Below are 16,064 nucleotides of genomic sequence, written 5' to 3' on the forward strand. Positions count from 1 at the left end.
TTTAGTAATCATTTCATAGTATTTCATTATATCTCTGAATCATTTCAGTCTCCGATGATGAAAATAACTTATGAAATAGTGTGGATAGACCATTTTGAGGGACGTAAACAAAAACAATGGTCCCAGCATATTTCCTGTTTTATATTTTTAATTTTTATAGCTTCTGGTCGAATCCACAAGGAGCCACATATTGATAAATAACGCTATGATAGCTGTTTTAACAGTAAGTTTTGATTGAATTGCCTCTTTTTACAGTTATGAAATAGATTAATAACAAGCAGGAAATGTCCATGGGCCAATGACATAACACCACATGGAAATATAGCATCATTTAGGACACAATTGAGCCCTAATAGAGAAAGCTAACTAAGTAAATGTTATGTAAGGCAGACTTTAAAGGCAAATAGGTCATTATATTTACCCTGAAACAACTGCTATTGCGACATTGACAATATATGACTCCTTTCACAAACGATGTAGTATTTAAAACTATGTATAGTTTATAGTCGCACGCATACAAAAAAACTGTCGAAAGGACAATAGAAGGGGTTAAGTGTATTTTTGCAGTAATTAGTTCTGCCACAGCATCTCTTCATGCTGCCACTTAGATCATATGCCTGAAGCTTCCCACAGGTGATTGGTGCCACTCACTGACCAATCAGGCGGCGTCTCGCTGCCATTGCAAAGTTATTAACCCTGTGGCAGTCTCGTACTCTCCCTGGGGTCTGCTTACAGCCTAATCTGACTCAAATAACTCCTTCATTTCCCCGCCGGATCTCTCTTAACGGGGTTGCGTTGTCTTCATTTAACCGAGAAGATCTTCTAATCGCTGTGTCGAAGGGAAAGCAAAGGCGAGAGAGCGAGAAAGAGAGACAGTATGTCTGACGACTGTGCCGTTTGTTTGCCAAACACCACCTTGATGCGTTACACAGTTCCGCCGTCTGAAACAGTTGAAATGTGGCAAATTCAGGGCAGACCCGCGAAGACCTCTGGATCTAGCGCTGGTAAGTCTCGACTATCTGTCTGCGTCCCGTTTAAAGGGGATTGATCGATTAATGTCGTTTCGATAACATAAAGGGGCTGCTGAATGAGCGAGTCTAACTGTGAACTTGGCAGGCGAGCGTCAGCATATTCCAAACATCATTATGTGACATCAGTCCGGCAGCTGAGCTCAAAATATCGTCCTAAATGAGGTCTGCCTCGATAACCCCATACTTTGATAAAAATGTCGGAATTTTAAGATCGCTCGCGAGGTATTTGGGGGTTGAGACAAAGCCGAAGGTGCACTTTTTCGCGCAGGTTAAATATCTGCAGAAGGCTTTGACTGCGGATGGCCGCATCATCTTCGCATATTAACTGCGAGTCAACGTGTCATTCTCTTTAAAAGCTTGCTACGAATCGGTTTTATTTTGTCCTGTATGTTTTTTGGCAGTATGGATGAAAAGCAGCCGCTTTTGTATCTCTTCCGCTTCTATTACGCTAGCGCCCGTTGTTCATTTACGTAGAATCCAGATTGAAGTTACATAATTGTGAACGGTCAAACGGATTTGCGCGAAGCGACCGAATATGCGTTATTGTTCAGCGTTTAGCATGGTGGCGCTATTGCGGATTTGTCTATTGTGTTTCAGCGGGTATAAAAAATACAGACAGCAGTGACATCCTATTGTTGGTACAGGAAAGCTGTCTGCATTTGCACTTATGTCATAATGTGGCTGTAGTCCTAGAGAGGTGGTGCCCGACACCTTCACCCTTGAGGTCAAGAGTTTGTTCATCATGATTAATGCTCATGTTTGACTGTGATTGTTTGTGACAGGTATGGACTATGATGGACGGATTGTTAACCCCCTGGAGGGTCAGATGGATTCCTTGTGGGCGTTGTGGGTCTTCTGGGAATTGAGGTAAAACCACACTTGAGTTGGATCACATCATGGGAGTTTTATCTAAACCTTGCGTATCAGATAATACCTGCATGATCGCACATTATTTTAATGCATATTATGCTCAATCCATTTTTTCTTTGTGTTGTGGTCTTACAATGTAAGTGCATTGATGTATGAAGGAGAAGGTATATAGGACTGCTACATCAGACAGAAGAGGAACGGAGAATGTTTTGCAGTGAAATGTGATCTTGTGGGCGTTTCATTACCGCCATGGGGCACTTGCTTTTTGCTTCCAGTAAGAGTTCTATTTGAGATTATACATCATTAGGATGAAGCTGTGAAGAAATCTTGTTTTTAATGAAATTTCAAGCTTTGTTGTGATTGACCTGCATTTTCACAACCTTCTCATGTTTTTGATTACAACTGCAAATGAGCTGAAAAGTAGGAGATTTGTATGTTATAAATTAGTTTTTTGTTTGCACAAAATCCTTTCCAGCTGTCACATCTGTTTGTTAGTATTTTATAAGGAGTGTGCCTCCTAAATTAAAAACAACAGAGTTCTACGTCAAAAGCATGTTTCAGTAAATGTTGAAAAAGTAAATAACTTAAAGGTGCTTTATGTAGGTTTTTGACCCTTCTAAAGCATACAAATACCATGATATATTTAAAAAACATGCTAAGTAAACTTACTTGTTTATCTTAGAAAGTCAGTTATGCTATTTGAAAATAACCATTCCGTGTCTGAATGTCTGTCTTTAGTTTGGTCTCTTTAACCTGCCCACTGTCAGTTTACCCAATTATATTTCAATACTCTGCTGTGCCTTAGTGGGAAACAGTGCATTCATTTCAGTCTTGAAGGCTTATTACCTCAATGTATGCAGCTTCGGCCCAAAATGCGACCTCTGAAATCCTACAAAATGAGATGTCAATTTAGAGCTATAAAAATCTAGATCGTTTTTTTTTAACTGGCAAAAAAATAAACATTAAGGCTGCACAATATATAATTTCAGCATTGATATCGCAATGTGTGCATCTGCAATAGTCACATCACAAAGATATGCAATGTTAAGTCTTGATTATAGTTGACCAGGAGCCACAGAATTGTATTTATATGGAATTTATGATTTACGCAAAAAATTAATTTCTTATTTAGAAATTCCGTCTTGTTTTTAGCCTAAATATCTACATTTCAAAGCGAAAACCAGATTTGACCTCCCTCCTGGCAGATAATTTCTTTAAAACAAGCAAAAAACTGTTAGTTTTCACTTATTTCTTCTGATGAAAACTAAACAATATTTTTTAGGGATGCTCCGATCAGGATTTTGGCAGCCGATACGGAGTACAGATTCCTGGTCATTGCGATCAGCTGATACCAAGTACCGATTCTGATGCTTCATGGATAGAAAAAAAATGGTAAGAAAAATGACTGACAATGCAATTGGGAAACATCGTGTTGTAGTGCTGTGGATGTATTACCCGAGTTATACAAACACTTGCGATCAGTCATGAGATTTGAAAGATCAGCGAGTACCGATCGAGTCCTGAAATGTGATTATCGGGCGATCAATCGGAGCATCGCTTATATTTTTACCTGGTCTAAGAATTTTTTTTATTCTTGGACTAGAAACAAGAGAAAACCAAGTAAGAAAAGCATTTGTTTTGCATTGTGATTTTATATATATATATATATATATATATATATATATATATATATTTTTTTTTTTTTTTTTTCTTGCCAATTTCTGTACCCGAACACTGTTAGACTCTACAGAAAACTGAAATTGTGCTATTCAAACCATCTTCTTAATTCATATAACAATATTTATCGCAGAAAAATAAAGCATCGCAATATCAGATTTTTCCAATATTGTGTAGGCCTAATGTAAATATGACAAGATTACAACAACAAGCAATTTGGCAGTCTACATCAGACGCAAAATGAACTCAGAATAATGCATTGTACTTCTACCAAATTGTAAAGTCTACTTAATGAATATTAAACCACTTTACCTTTTTTTTGCAAGTTATTTTATTTTCAAGGTCTAAGGTCAACTTTCTGCTGCAGTAGATGTCACATTAGTAGCATTTAACCCTGAATAAAACACATAATCAGTACCTGAGGTTATCATTGTCATAGTTTGTGCTGCAACAATATATGGCAGAATTTAAAACTTTTATAAAATACAAATTTCAAGTGACACGGATTGTTAGGACAAATTCCTTTTGACATGTAAAAGATTTGTTATATTGCATGTAGTTGGATCACAGTGTAGGCGCCATATTAAGGCATGCTCACTCCTGTTTGTGTTGTCCATTTGGCAACTTGCACGTGTGTGGAGGTGTCAGAGGAGTTGGGTGAAAAACACCCTCTCCTGTGTTTTGAATTTGGACTTCAATACTTTGTTCAACCACTAGTTGTCAATTCGACACACTGCACCTTTAATGTTTCAATTTTGCATGTCCATGCAGAGTGACATAATGTTATTAAATGGGTCTCATAGGAAAAAGGTTAGAACGAACCAGATTTCATCTACTTTGTATACACATACATATTCTTATAATGTTTTTCCTTCATTTAAAAAAAAATCTGTCCACATGGCACAGCTACTGCTGCACCAGTAGGAGGCAATTGCTTCCTAGTCCAGTAGGAGGCAATTGCTTCCTAGTCCTCATTTGTAAGTCGCTTTGGATAAAAGCGTCTGCTAAATGACTAAATGCAATAAATCCATGTTGACCAATCTGAAGCCTGCCCTGAACCCTGGCAGTAGTTTTCAAAAATATTTGGGCCCTATGCACTTAGTGAGTGCACTACCTGAGGGAGCAGCTATTTGTAGTGGTGTCTGAAACTAGGGCTGTGCGACATGGGCAAAAGAAACGCATCACTTACTTTTTAACAATATTACGATTTTTGATTTAATCACGATTTTGTCACGGACAGACTAAATCTGTGTTTAAAGTGTAATTCTGAAACATATTTCAAAAGAAAAACAATTAGATCTTTATGAAAGACCTGTAACATGTCTTTAAAACAGACATAAAAAAGTAAAAGTGCGCGCCATCAAACTCAAGTAAGCTTTGATGTTCTGCTTGACCAAATATCAGAAGTAGTTGCATGTGTTTACAGGTTTGTTTTGTCATGTATAGGTCATAGACCTCTGCTGTGAAATGGGCCATTGACATATCACGTCTTTTGCGCACACAAGTCCTTTATTTTCAATGGAGGCGCGTGGATCGCATGCACATATTGCATGAAAATCGTGCTGTAAGGCGATTTAGAAATCCCACATGTCCAAAACGCAATTTCGATACAATTTCAATTAATAGCGCAATTATGATGTGCACTCAATCAATTTCACAAAGCGCAGCAAAAACAAGTCTACAATCATGTACACTCAACGGCTAGAAAATCCCTATAATGGATTGTAAGAATTGCACACAGAGTGAATTTCCTTCTCTGACCCATCTTATCGGTGTAAGTTTCAAAATAAAATATAATTTAAAGTAACATTTGTATACATGACAGAAATTAAAAATCTTTTCGGCTTGCTAATTGTTAAATAACTTTTCCAGGGTCTGACCAAGAAGTTGAAAATCTAATCTATCTGAGGGATTTGTCAACCATCAAAACAAATAAAATGGCATTTCTTCTAGGAGTTCTCGAATTCAATCACTTGTTTCATTCGCTCCTTCAAGTGGACCATATTAGTGGACTAATTTAGGATATAGTGAATGAGGGTATACGGGTGATTTCGGATACAGCATTGGTTTTAGTTACCTGATTCTTATCTCATTCACGTATACAGTACATGGATGACCAAGCCACATAGAAAATGTTGCAGTTTTGAAAATACCCATGTTCCTGTGGACATTTTTTATAATAAAAGTAATATTTTAAGCAATTCAGTAAACTTTATGACTAATTTATAGTACTACATTTCAAAGTTAATGGGCTGAGGCTGGTTTCACACGAGAGACCTGTACCGTAAAGCCAGATTAGCTAGCTGGACAGTAAAGTTTCAGTTTAGTTTGATCTTATTCAGGGATTTAGCTATGATAAACGTAGCTTAGCTTTTTAAAATAATAATAAAATATAAATGGCTTTTTATTGCTGTCGTATCTTATGCTACATGGCTAACTTGGAGATTATGTTCTTGTTTAGAGGTCGCAAACCGAGATTCAACCAAGTGACAGATCTCTGATGCAATAAATCCGCTTTTCCTGTTTCTCCAAATTAAAGGGGATGCTATTTAGTATAACACTTAAAGATAAAATCATCGGATTATAATGAAGTTTATGTATTATAATTCTTTTAGATGATTGACCTACCTATTATTAGTTCAATATACATAACCAATTTTAGTTTCATAACGAATGGTCTTAATAATATATAAACGTACATATTAACTATAAAAACTTCACATCTTAACTTGCACTAAAGAAGCAAGGTTTTTTTTCTTCCTCTTTCATGCAAATTCTTTTTTTAAAACCCATTTAAATGATTAATTGAAAGATTAATCTTTATTTTTGTATCATCAAAGCACATGATTGGCTGTTTACTACTGATGTCCCGCCTTCATGTGCTCAAACTCAGGATCAAAGCCCGAGTTAACAGAGAAAGTTGATGATCAGAATCATGGAACTAGCAGAGCCTGATTGCATTGGGGCCTGTTCCATAAACCAAGCTTACAGAAAAAGCCAGGCTTATTTTGGTAAGTCAGGTTTGTTTATGGCGGATTTGGTTTCATAAATCAAACTTACGATAATTGAAACTCCGTTACGCTGGCAGCCTATGCTGGGAAACTAGCCTGGTCGGGGGCAGGTTAACTCTCAGGCTAAATCTTAAGTTCAAGCTTAATCAAGGTAATATTAACATTCACCTGCCGTAATTTGATGCTGTTTTAATTCACTTTACCTCTTAATAATGATTTTAACTTTAGTCACTTAATAATAATTGCATGTATGCATGTATGTAGTATATTAGCACCTCTTTGAATTTTTTTTTTTTTTCTTTTATAAATATTTCCCAAATGATGTTTAACAGAGCAAGGAAATTTTCACAGTATGTCTGATAATATAGAAAAAATAAAAGAAAAAAATCTTCTGGAGAAAGTCTTATTTGTTATTTCAGATAGAATAAAAGCAGTTTCTAATTTTAAAAAAAAAAACATTTTAAGGTCAAAATTATTTTCTCCTTTAAGCTATATTTATTAATATTTATTTATATATATATTTATTTATTTATATATTTTTTTTGTCTCCTGTTTATTAAAATTGTGTTTAATATTTTCGCCCAACATAGTAATTTGGGTGTACTAATTTTTGGACCGTGATTTTTTAGTTTATTTTTTTTGTTAGATTAGTTTCAAATTATGCTTTAGTACTGAATAATCTGATGTATATGTACAAATATATTATTGTAAATCATCCTCTAGAAAATATTAATTTAAAAGAGAGATCTGTGAGGGGTGTACTTAGCTATACATGTATGTATGTATGTATGTATGTATGTATGTATGTATGTATGTATGTATGCATGCATGACAAAATGTAATAAAGATAAAGAAGTAGGCAACATTTCTTAAAGAATGACTTTAAAGCTGCAAACAAAATAATGGATGGATCCGGGCCTGAGCAGTAGATATTTTCCCACAGGCTGTGGGAAACACAAATGTCAAAGGGAAATAATTAATTTAACCTTAAAAGGCATAAATAATGGCCTGTATTTTAAAATCGGCAATTTCCTGTCAGCCTTCTCTCTTGCTTTGTTGCAAGCCGTACTGTAGTTTTTGATTATTATGTTTAAATGATTATATGTTTGAACTCTAAAATCAAACGCGGCTCACTTGTTGTGAACATAGCTGTGTCTCATTTCAGAGATCTTTCAGTTCTCGTTGTTGCCATGGTAGCACACAACATAATCAATGCATCTATACTCGACCTTCAGGGTTTCATGACCGTAATGTGAGGAGATTATCTAGATTATTTAAACTGAACTCAGTTTAGTTAGATCAAATGATATTCAACTTGCTGTTATGGAAACAATTTAAGTGTGGATGTTTAGTTCGGCTCATTGAAGTCAGGTTTTTGTCTTTAATCCCCGCTTTTCTAAACTACTTTTATGAAACAGCCCCCTGGTGTGGTGTGATAGCTTGAATTTAATCCTGAGTTTGTTCAGCCAACATCGTGGTACAGGACCCTTGTTCGTTGTTTTGGTACCTGGCACATTTTCTCTCTCAACTGTGTTAGTTTGTGCAAATGTGAGCACTATTATCACACCAAGATCTGCGCCAAAAAAAAAAACGGCTTACAACAAATGAATAAGATAAAAAAAAAAATCTGGAGTGGTTTGTTTGGTTAGAAATCAGTCTTTAATTAATTTAGTACATTTAATTAAATAGCAGATTAAAAAAAAAATAGTAGTGGGTTATCCTTGAGCTAAGATAATGTGAATTTCTAAATTGATATTTGGTCGGAGCAACCTTGATTTGTACTCAGTATTATAAAATATAACTACAACTATAACGAAAGCCATAATAAGCCAGCAAAGCTGCTGTCGATTCTGACTGTTAATGATGCGAGGAATCCTGGAACTTAAACCAATCCGCTCTTAACAATAAGATGAATTTATTGGCATTATGACCGATTTTGTCTGTTTAGAAATATTGCTTTGTAAAAGCAATCCAAGACATGTGAACATAGATTACAGAAGAATGTATATTAAAATATATTACAGACTTTACATATATATTACAGAAATTTTATTTATTTATATATATATATAATATATATATATATATATATATATATATATATATATATATATATATATATATATATATATATATATATATATATATATATATATATATATATTAAAATTGTTGTAGTCTTATAGTTTTTAATTGAATGCATCGGTCAAAGTCACCTAAAGTAACATTTCTATAGACTTCATCAGAATGTAAATCTCTTTTGTCCTATATTAATCAAAATTGATAATGTTCACCGACGAAATAGCGAAATAGACGCATGTTTTTGAAGAGGCGCGCTCTGTAAAAGGTATGGGAGTGTTTTTTTTCTCCCTCCCCCTATCTCTCCGCGCGCCGCGAGCGCATGCGTTGTAAGCCCGTGTGGGAATGGCTGATCTGGGATCGGGGGGTTGGGCCGCTGAGCACGAGCGGACCGTTAAAGAGTGTTTTTAATGTCCGCCATGTTGGCCATGGCGCACTGAGCCTGGAATCAGGGACCGGAGCGCGCTGGAAACACACACCGAGAGAGAGCGACCTACACCCGGCCTCGCGCCTCCGCTCGCCCCGCCACCACCACCGAGCGATCCGTGCACTGCTGGACACCGAACCGGCATCATCCATGAGAACTTTAATCGGACCAGTAGGGAACATTAGGGGATCGGATATATTTATGCTGCATCTCGAATTATAAAGAAAATGAGTAAACTGTCGTTTCGGGCGCGGGCGCTGGACGCTTCCAAGCCTCTACCCGTCTTCCGTTGCGAGGACCTGCCCGACCTGCACGAATATGCGTCTATTAACCGGGCAGTGCCACAGATGCCCACGGGGATGGAGAAAGAGGAGGAATCGGTACGTTTTTTCGCTTATAGTTGTGTATTTTGAAAATAATTCCATTTTTACTGTCAGAGGCGCGTCCCCTGCTTCTCTGCGCCAGTGTATACAAAATGGCCGCCATTTCTCTTGCCGAAACGCGTCAAATTGGTCGCTACCCTCCGATGCGGACTGGTTATAATGTTTTTGGACCAAACGTTGGTGCTTTTTCTCTACATATATAGTATTGGAGGTCGTTATTACGCATTATTTTTGTCAGTATATGGCTTACGGAGTACAAAGGAGTCACGTGATCACGGGGAAAGCCGCCATTTTGTTGCTTATCTTGGGGCTCCGTGGAGGTGCGGTTACGCGCACTGGCCTGTGGAGGGCGCCTATTTCTGCTCCCCTGCACCCAGCAATAACCAATTAGCACCCAGAAAAACAATCAGGACTGCATTCGGTCTTATTCTTAGATTAAATACTAATACATGCCCAGTTTCAATTCCTAAAAAGCGTAAGCTTTGATCAGAATACATGTGATTTTCATTAAAGCAGTAATGTCACTACATTTTTAATTCCAGGCGTTTCTAATGAAGGGGATTTGCATTTGTTTACATTGTGAATGCATTAATGTATGCATCTGTGGTTTGGCAAAGGCAGCTTATCTGGCCCCACCGGTCTGTTGAGATGTGCATGCAGTTATCTGTTTGACCGGGACAGAGGCGCGCACATGGGGCCTTGTTTTGTTTTCTCAACACAGGCAGCTGGAGTTCTTGACCTCTGTATTTCATCTATAGATCAGTACAAGCAAGCATTATATATACAAATATGCAGCATTCTCTCTCAGGAGCTCCTAAAGTGGAAATATCTTTAGATCGGCTCACAATTCTTTCCCTCATCACATTTGTATGTATTTCTGAGCTTGTTATGATTTGGCATGGAATGAAAGCATTAGAGGAACACATTTATATTAGTAAGTTGTGGTCATTTCATGTAAGAGAACGTATGATGAGTCTGCATGCGAATGATTGACATTTTTCACACAGATCTGATAATGTGTGTAAATGTGCTGGGGGAAATGATGTGTACGTAGTAAACATGTCGCCCATGTTAAAATGCTTGACAGGGAAGCTGTCAGCACTGTTAATGCTGTTGTGTTTGTGTGTGAGATGCTACCGCTGTCACTCCAGCACTGTTTTATATGCTAATAATAGGTTATCTGGGGGTCAGAGTTGGTCTACAGACTGTCCAAGGATGCTCTGGAGTCTTTTGTGTATGCGTACGTCTAGTGGCTAAATTGTTTGCATTTTCACTTTTGGATCAGCTAAGTGTCAGTCTATTTAATAGTCAGTAAGCAGTCATAGGGAGTGTTGTTTTTTATAATCCATAGATGGACACAGTAAGAATTGTTAGGGTTTGTTTAATTGAGTCCCATCCACTCTCCAAAATCCAACACAATTTACATTTCACTGGAATAATATTTCACAATAGTAATGTTTATAATAATTTAATGTCTCTTTTTTTTTTTTCTTTTTTTTTTTTTTTTTTTTTTTTTTTTTTTTTTTACTTAATCAGTAATACATTTTATGCGCCATTCCTGTTGGCACAACTGTTGGCAGTATTTATAATGTGATATTTATATTTATAATGAGATCCAATAATAATTTCAATTTCAATTTCAATAAATTGGTATTATATATTTATTTTTAAAGTGTCATCTGACATGATTTAGTTATGCCATCACAGAAATAATGATAATTTAAGCATATATTTTCATTAAAAGTCATTTTAGATCAAAGTATTTGTTTCATAACAAAAAAATTATTTTTGATATTATAATAATTTGATAATAATAATTTGATATTTTTGATATTAATAATATTAATATTATCACAATGCAAGGACACTTTTTCTAAGAACACAATATTTATTCTTAAAAATATTTTGGCAATTTAATAAATAGGCGTTGGAATCAGAATGTGGAAATGCATATCCTGAACAAATAATAATAAATGTTAACAGAAAAAGTGCAAGGTCAAAAGTAACAGAGGCTGCAACATCTGCTACCAGATCTATTTTCAGTTGTCAGACATCTACATGAAAATATATAATGGTAATTTATTGTAAATACGATAGTGTTTTGTTTTTGGTCTTTTTTTAGCTGTACGGTCTAGGGCAGCATTATGTTGGGAAAATCTGTCATTGCGACATTTTGTTTTGCTACCATATTCAAAAAAGATTTCATGAATTTAGATCGACTGGGTTGATCAAGTCTTTTTCTGTGAAGTGCATTTGTCATATGCTTGTAATTTATTACATTTTATCCAGTTAAAAGTGAAATAAACAGTGCTTTTATGGTTTTCTGGTCTTAACAGTATTAAAATACATAAAATTTAACAATCAAACAAAAAAATAACATGATCATCATTGTATAAATAATTTTATACAATTTCTAAAAATATTTAATATGTTTTAACCTTTAAAAATCAAATCCTTTGATGTGACTATTGCAGATACGCACATTGCGATATCGATGCTCGAACGATACATTGTTCAGTCCTAATCCGCTTAAGTGTGACGTCACGCGAATCGGCTTCTGGGTCAAAGCTCTATCAAACTGTATAGGGAGACTCATCAAATGGTAATAAATATCGTTTACAGAGCGACATAATACTTTCGGAAATCACGCTCACAATGTGTATATATCCATGCCTAATATCCGATGGCCAGAAAGTGGTTAATTTTGGTATTTGTGATTCAGCAAGTCCAGAGACCGTTGTGAACACTGATTATATATAAAATTCACTTTAAAGTGTGATATGACTAAAAAGCCATAAACAAATATTTTCTTAATTTTAATGAGTAGCGGCTTGGACCCGGAAACAGTATTTCATACGTCACACTGACCCATCCAATAGAGATAGAGAGGTTGTGTCATCAGCTGAATTGATGCTAAAATTGCTTGTGTATGTATGGACGATTATATATTGCATCACCAATAATGATTGAGCTCATCTCCATGTTTTGTGCGAAAAGTTGATATAGTGGTTATTGTTGTGACAGGCCTAAGTTTTAGTTTTAATCTCTGACTGGTTGTGTATTTGAATTATATGGATGTCACCAAGCTATAAGTGACTATGCATTTTAGTAGTGGTATGCATGTATGGAGTTTAACTGCAGTGTTTGAGGCAGACAAAAAAGTTTATGTGGGGAAAAAGGTTGAGTGAGAGGTCTGTGTCTGCCGTCTGTTTATATTTTCTGAGCATGTGCTGTTGTTTGTGCTGCACGCTGGTGTTTTGGTTTGCGTCTGACAGATGCAGTTCTGCTGTGTCAGGGGTTTTCTTGCGTTGGTGGGAACCAGGGATTCAGCCCGACTGTCAATTTAGTACAGTTTTTGTATATATGGTTTGATGGTTTTAGGAGTACCTAATTTATTGTTTAGATGTTAAATAGAGCTGCACAATATATCGTTTCAGCATCGATATGGCAATGTGCCAAAATGCAATAGTCACATTGTAGAATCTGCAATGTTGTCTTGTCATAATTAACCAGGATATGGTTCAGAACACAAGGCAAGTTTAACTCTACCACAGTGAATAAAGCTATTTTTAAAAGCACTGTGACTGTGTAAGATTTGAAGCCAATTTAATCCATTTGGCACATCAGGTTATAAAATTTGCAGCTTTAACAAAGATTATTTGTATTTTTGATTACAATGAAGACTGTTATTTTACACTTGATTACATTTTTACATTTGACCTCAATACTTTTAGAATATTCAGAAATCCATAAAGCACTGTATCTTTCGTGTGTATTCACATTCTATTGCATTCATTTAAGCTTGTAATTTGTTAGTTTTACTTCATAATAAGCACACTCCTTATGCAGTTATCACAATGTGAGATTATAAATAGTTTCCTAATAGTTATTTAAATAATCTTCAGAAATGGCAATACTATTGCAATATATCACAGAAAAACATTATTGCAATGTCACTGTTTTCCATTATCATGCAGCCCTAATTTTAAATGTCATTTCCATTCATGACTGCTGATCTAACCAATACATTGTGTTTTGCACTTGAAAGGTTTTCCAATTTTGTATTGTGATGCATTATGAAAATTATTAAAATTTTCCTACATGAGTTATTTCTCAATTAAGAGGATAGTGGACATCAATATTATTTTTAGTTCACTTTTTGTGTGCTTTCATATGTATTAGCGTTTTAAACATTATTGTACATTTTAGTAATAATTAATAGTAAAAATTATGCAGCAATACAGTAATTCATGATACTTTAGTTGATAAATTATTGCTTTATGTGCAGATATATTTTGTAATGCATAAAACGGTGACTTTATTTTCTTTCTGTAAACTGGAATATCTGGCTCTGTTCTAGTTCTATTAATATTCAATTTATGGTTTATGTAATGGCCATTGGAATCTTGATGCATTCACTTCCATTTATTATAACAGACATTAAAAACAGTTCATGCAGCTTGATGTTACAAATGGATATTTCTTATTATATTAAAAACTGTTCTTTATCCTGTTAGATGTTGCAAACTGATGTTTCCTGTTATATTAAAAACGGTTTATGCTGCTTGTTTTTGCTAACTTATATTTCTTAAAAAAATTTTTTTAAAAAATGTAGTCATGAAAGCACTTGTTTGTACAGAAAGTAGTTTGATCATTTTCTGCCATTTATTTCATTTCTCCTATAGGCAACTGAATCGATAGCTCTAAAGCAATCCTAAAAATGAGATCACTTCTGTATTGCAGAAAAAGTTCAATAGATTACCATAAAATGAGTGTGAAACTCCAAGCAATATCTTTCAAGAGTAGTCAGTGTGTTCATGATAGATAGTCTTAGCATTTAGCCACATGACTTGTGTTGACTAGTGTTAGGGGATACTCATCATACTTGCATCGTCCATATTGCTGATACAGTAATTGTCAAAAGGGTTGAGATGGCTGGTTGGCTAGCTCACTGAAACACCGTTTTAATAACTCATTAACTAAATTTCTTTTATTTACCATGAAGACATGATTTACATACATAATTTGCTAGTTCGTTACAAGATATTCAGCTTAAAGTGCAGTTCAAAGGCTAAACTAACCAAGCTAAGTTAACTAGCAAAGTCATTGGACAATAGTGATTTGTAATATTAAAAATATACTACTATTACTAATAATTATAATACAATCTTAAAAATAGTTTTAAATTAAATTATACCGCTTTTATTCCAGCCAAAATCAAAAAAAACTTTATAAGAAAAAAAATATACTAGGAATTACTGTGAAAATTTGCTTTATGAAACGCTACATAGGAAATATGTGAAAGAATAAAAAGGGCTAATAATTTTGCCTTTTGTGAAGTGTGTATAGTTTGAGTTTGTCATTGGTTTTCATTCCTTTCGTCACGTTAAATGATGTTAATATATCTGATTGTTGCCAGTACACAATTTCATAATTTATTGACACAACAGTAATCGAGACACCATATGCCAAACCCCAGAAATACTAACTAACTAAATCCTGTCTTTCTTTTTTTATGTGTTTGTAGGAGCACCATCTCCAGCGGGCCATTTCTGCTCAGCAGGTTTACGGGGAGAAGAGGGACAACATGGTGATTCCTGTCCCGGAGGCTGAGAGCAACATCGCCTACTATGAGTCCCTGTACCCGGGGGACTTTAAGATGCCCAAACAGCTCATTCACATACAGCGTGAGTCATTCAGCCTTCATCCACACCACATCTCACCGTTTGAATGAGGGCTTGAGGTTTGTGTGTCCTTCACGCCTTTGGCTGCTGAGCTGTGACTTTATTGTAAAGCCATTCATGCTTTCAGAAAACCTTAAATTGACTTGGCTGCTGGAAAAACACTGATTACAATAACATTTTTAGTATTGCCAAAATTCTGCTTTGCCAGAATGCATAGCTACTTTTGAAATGTCAATAGTCATAATGTAGTATGTCAGTATTTGAGCACTTTTCCAACATGTTGCTATTATTTTTTTAAATTTTGGTTTGGCTTGTTAAATGTTATAAATGTTGTTAAATGGACATATAATTCCTGTTTTTATTTATTTAATTTTTTTCTGACCAGTGTTAGGGGTAACGCATTACAAGTAACGAGAGTTATGTAATAATATTACTTTTCTAAGTAACAAGTTATGTATTACTTAAAAAAATAAGTAGTAATATTTAAGTTACTTTTTTATTAATATGAATCCCGCACTCAATGAGAGAACAGACAGAAACTAAGATGGCGGAGCCTTACATTTCTGTGATGGAAGTATTATTATTCTGAACGGATCAAAGAAAGGGAAAAGGGAATTCTCTTAATGGACAGTGGTTATCTTCAATAATAAGACAAAGTACAAAAGCAGCAAACACATTGCTTTACACTTTCATTAATCTGTTTACATGGCATGTATAGCTCGAGGGTCAGGAAGTTCTCAGAAGTTAAGATTATCCTACATTATTATTTTTTTATGTTTTGTTTTTTTAAGGTAAATGAAGATGTAGGCTTTACAGTGTATCGTTAATTGCAGAGGTCCTTTATTTGAAGAAAAATAAAATCTTGCTGGTTATGAAACAGATCAAGCCTCAACCTGGAGTGT

At 35.2% G+C, this 16,064-nt stretch overlaps 1 protein-coding gene across 3 annotated transcripts in view; it reads left to right on the plus strand.

The window, feature by feature from the left end:
- Positions 1 to 694: 694 nt before the first annotated feature.
- epc1b (enhancer of polycomb homolog 1 (Drosophila) b) overlaps positions 695 to 16,064 on the plus strand; it is a 33,551-nt gene continuing 18,181 nt past the window's right edge. Inside the window, exons 1-3 of one of the 3 annotated variants that reach the window (XM_056480156.1) lie at positions 695 to 1,004; positions 1,814 to 1,898; positions 15,006 to 15,165. In XM_056480156.1, the coding sequence (XP_056336131.1) occupies positions 15,066 to 15,165 (100 nt within the window). In that variant the 5' untranslated portion in view covers positions 695 to 1,004; positions 1,814 to 1,898; positions 15,006 to 15,065. Of the gene's footprint in view, positions 1,005 to 1,813; positions 1,899 to 9,026; positions 9,476 to 15,005; positions 15,166 to 16,064 lie in introns of those variants that run through there. The other 2 variants (XM_056480140.1, XM_056480148.1) reach the window with 2 other exon arrangements.

The sequence above is a fragment of the Danio aesculapii genome, chromosome 2, assembly GCF_903798145.1.
Source record: "Danio aesculapii chromosome 2, fDanAes4.1, whole genome shotgun sequence".
In the NCBI taxonomy this organism is placed as follows: domain Eukaryota; kingdom Metazoa; phylum Chordata; class Actinopteri; order Cypriniformes; family Danionidae; genus Danio; species Danio aesculapii.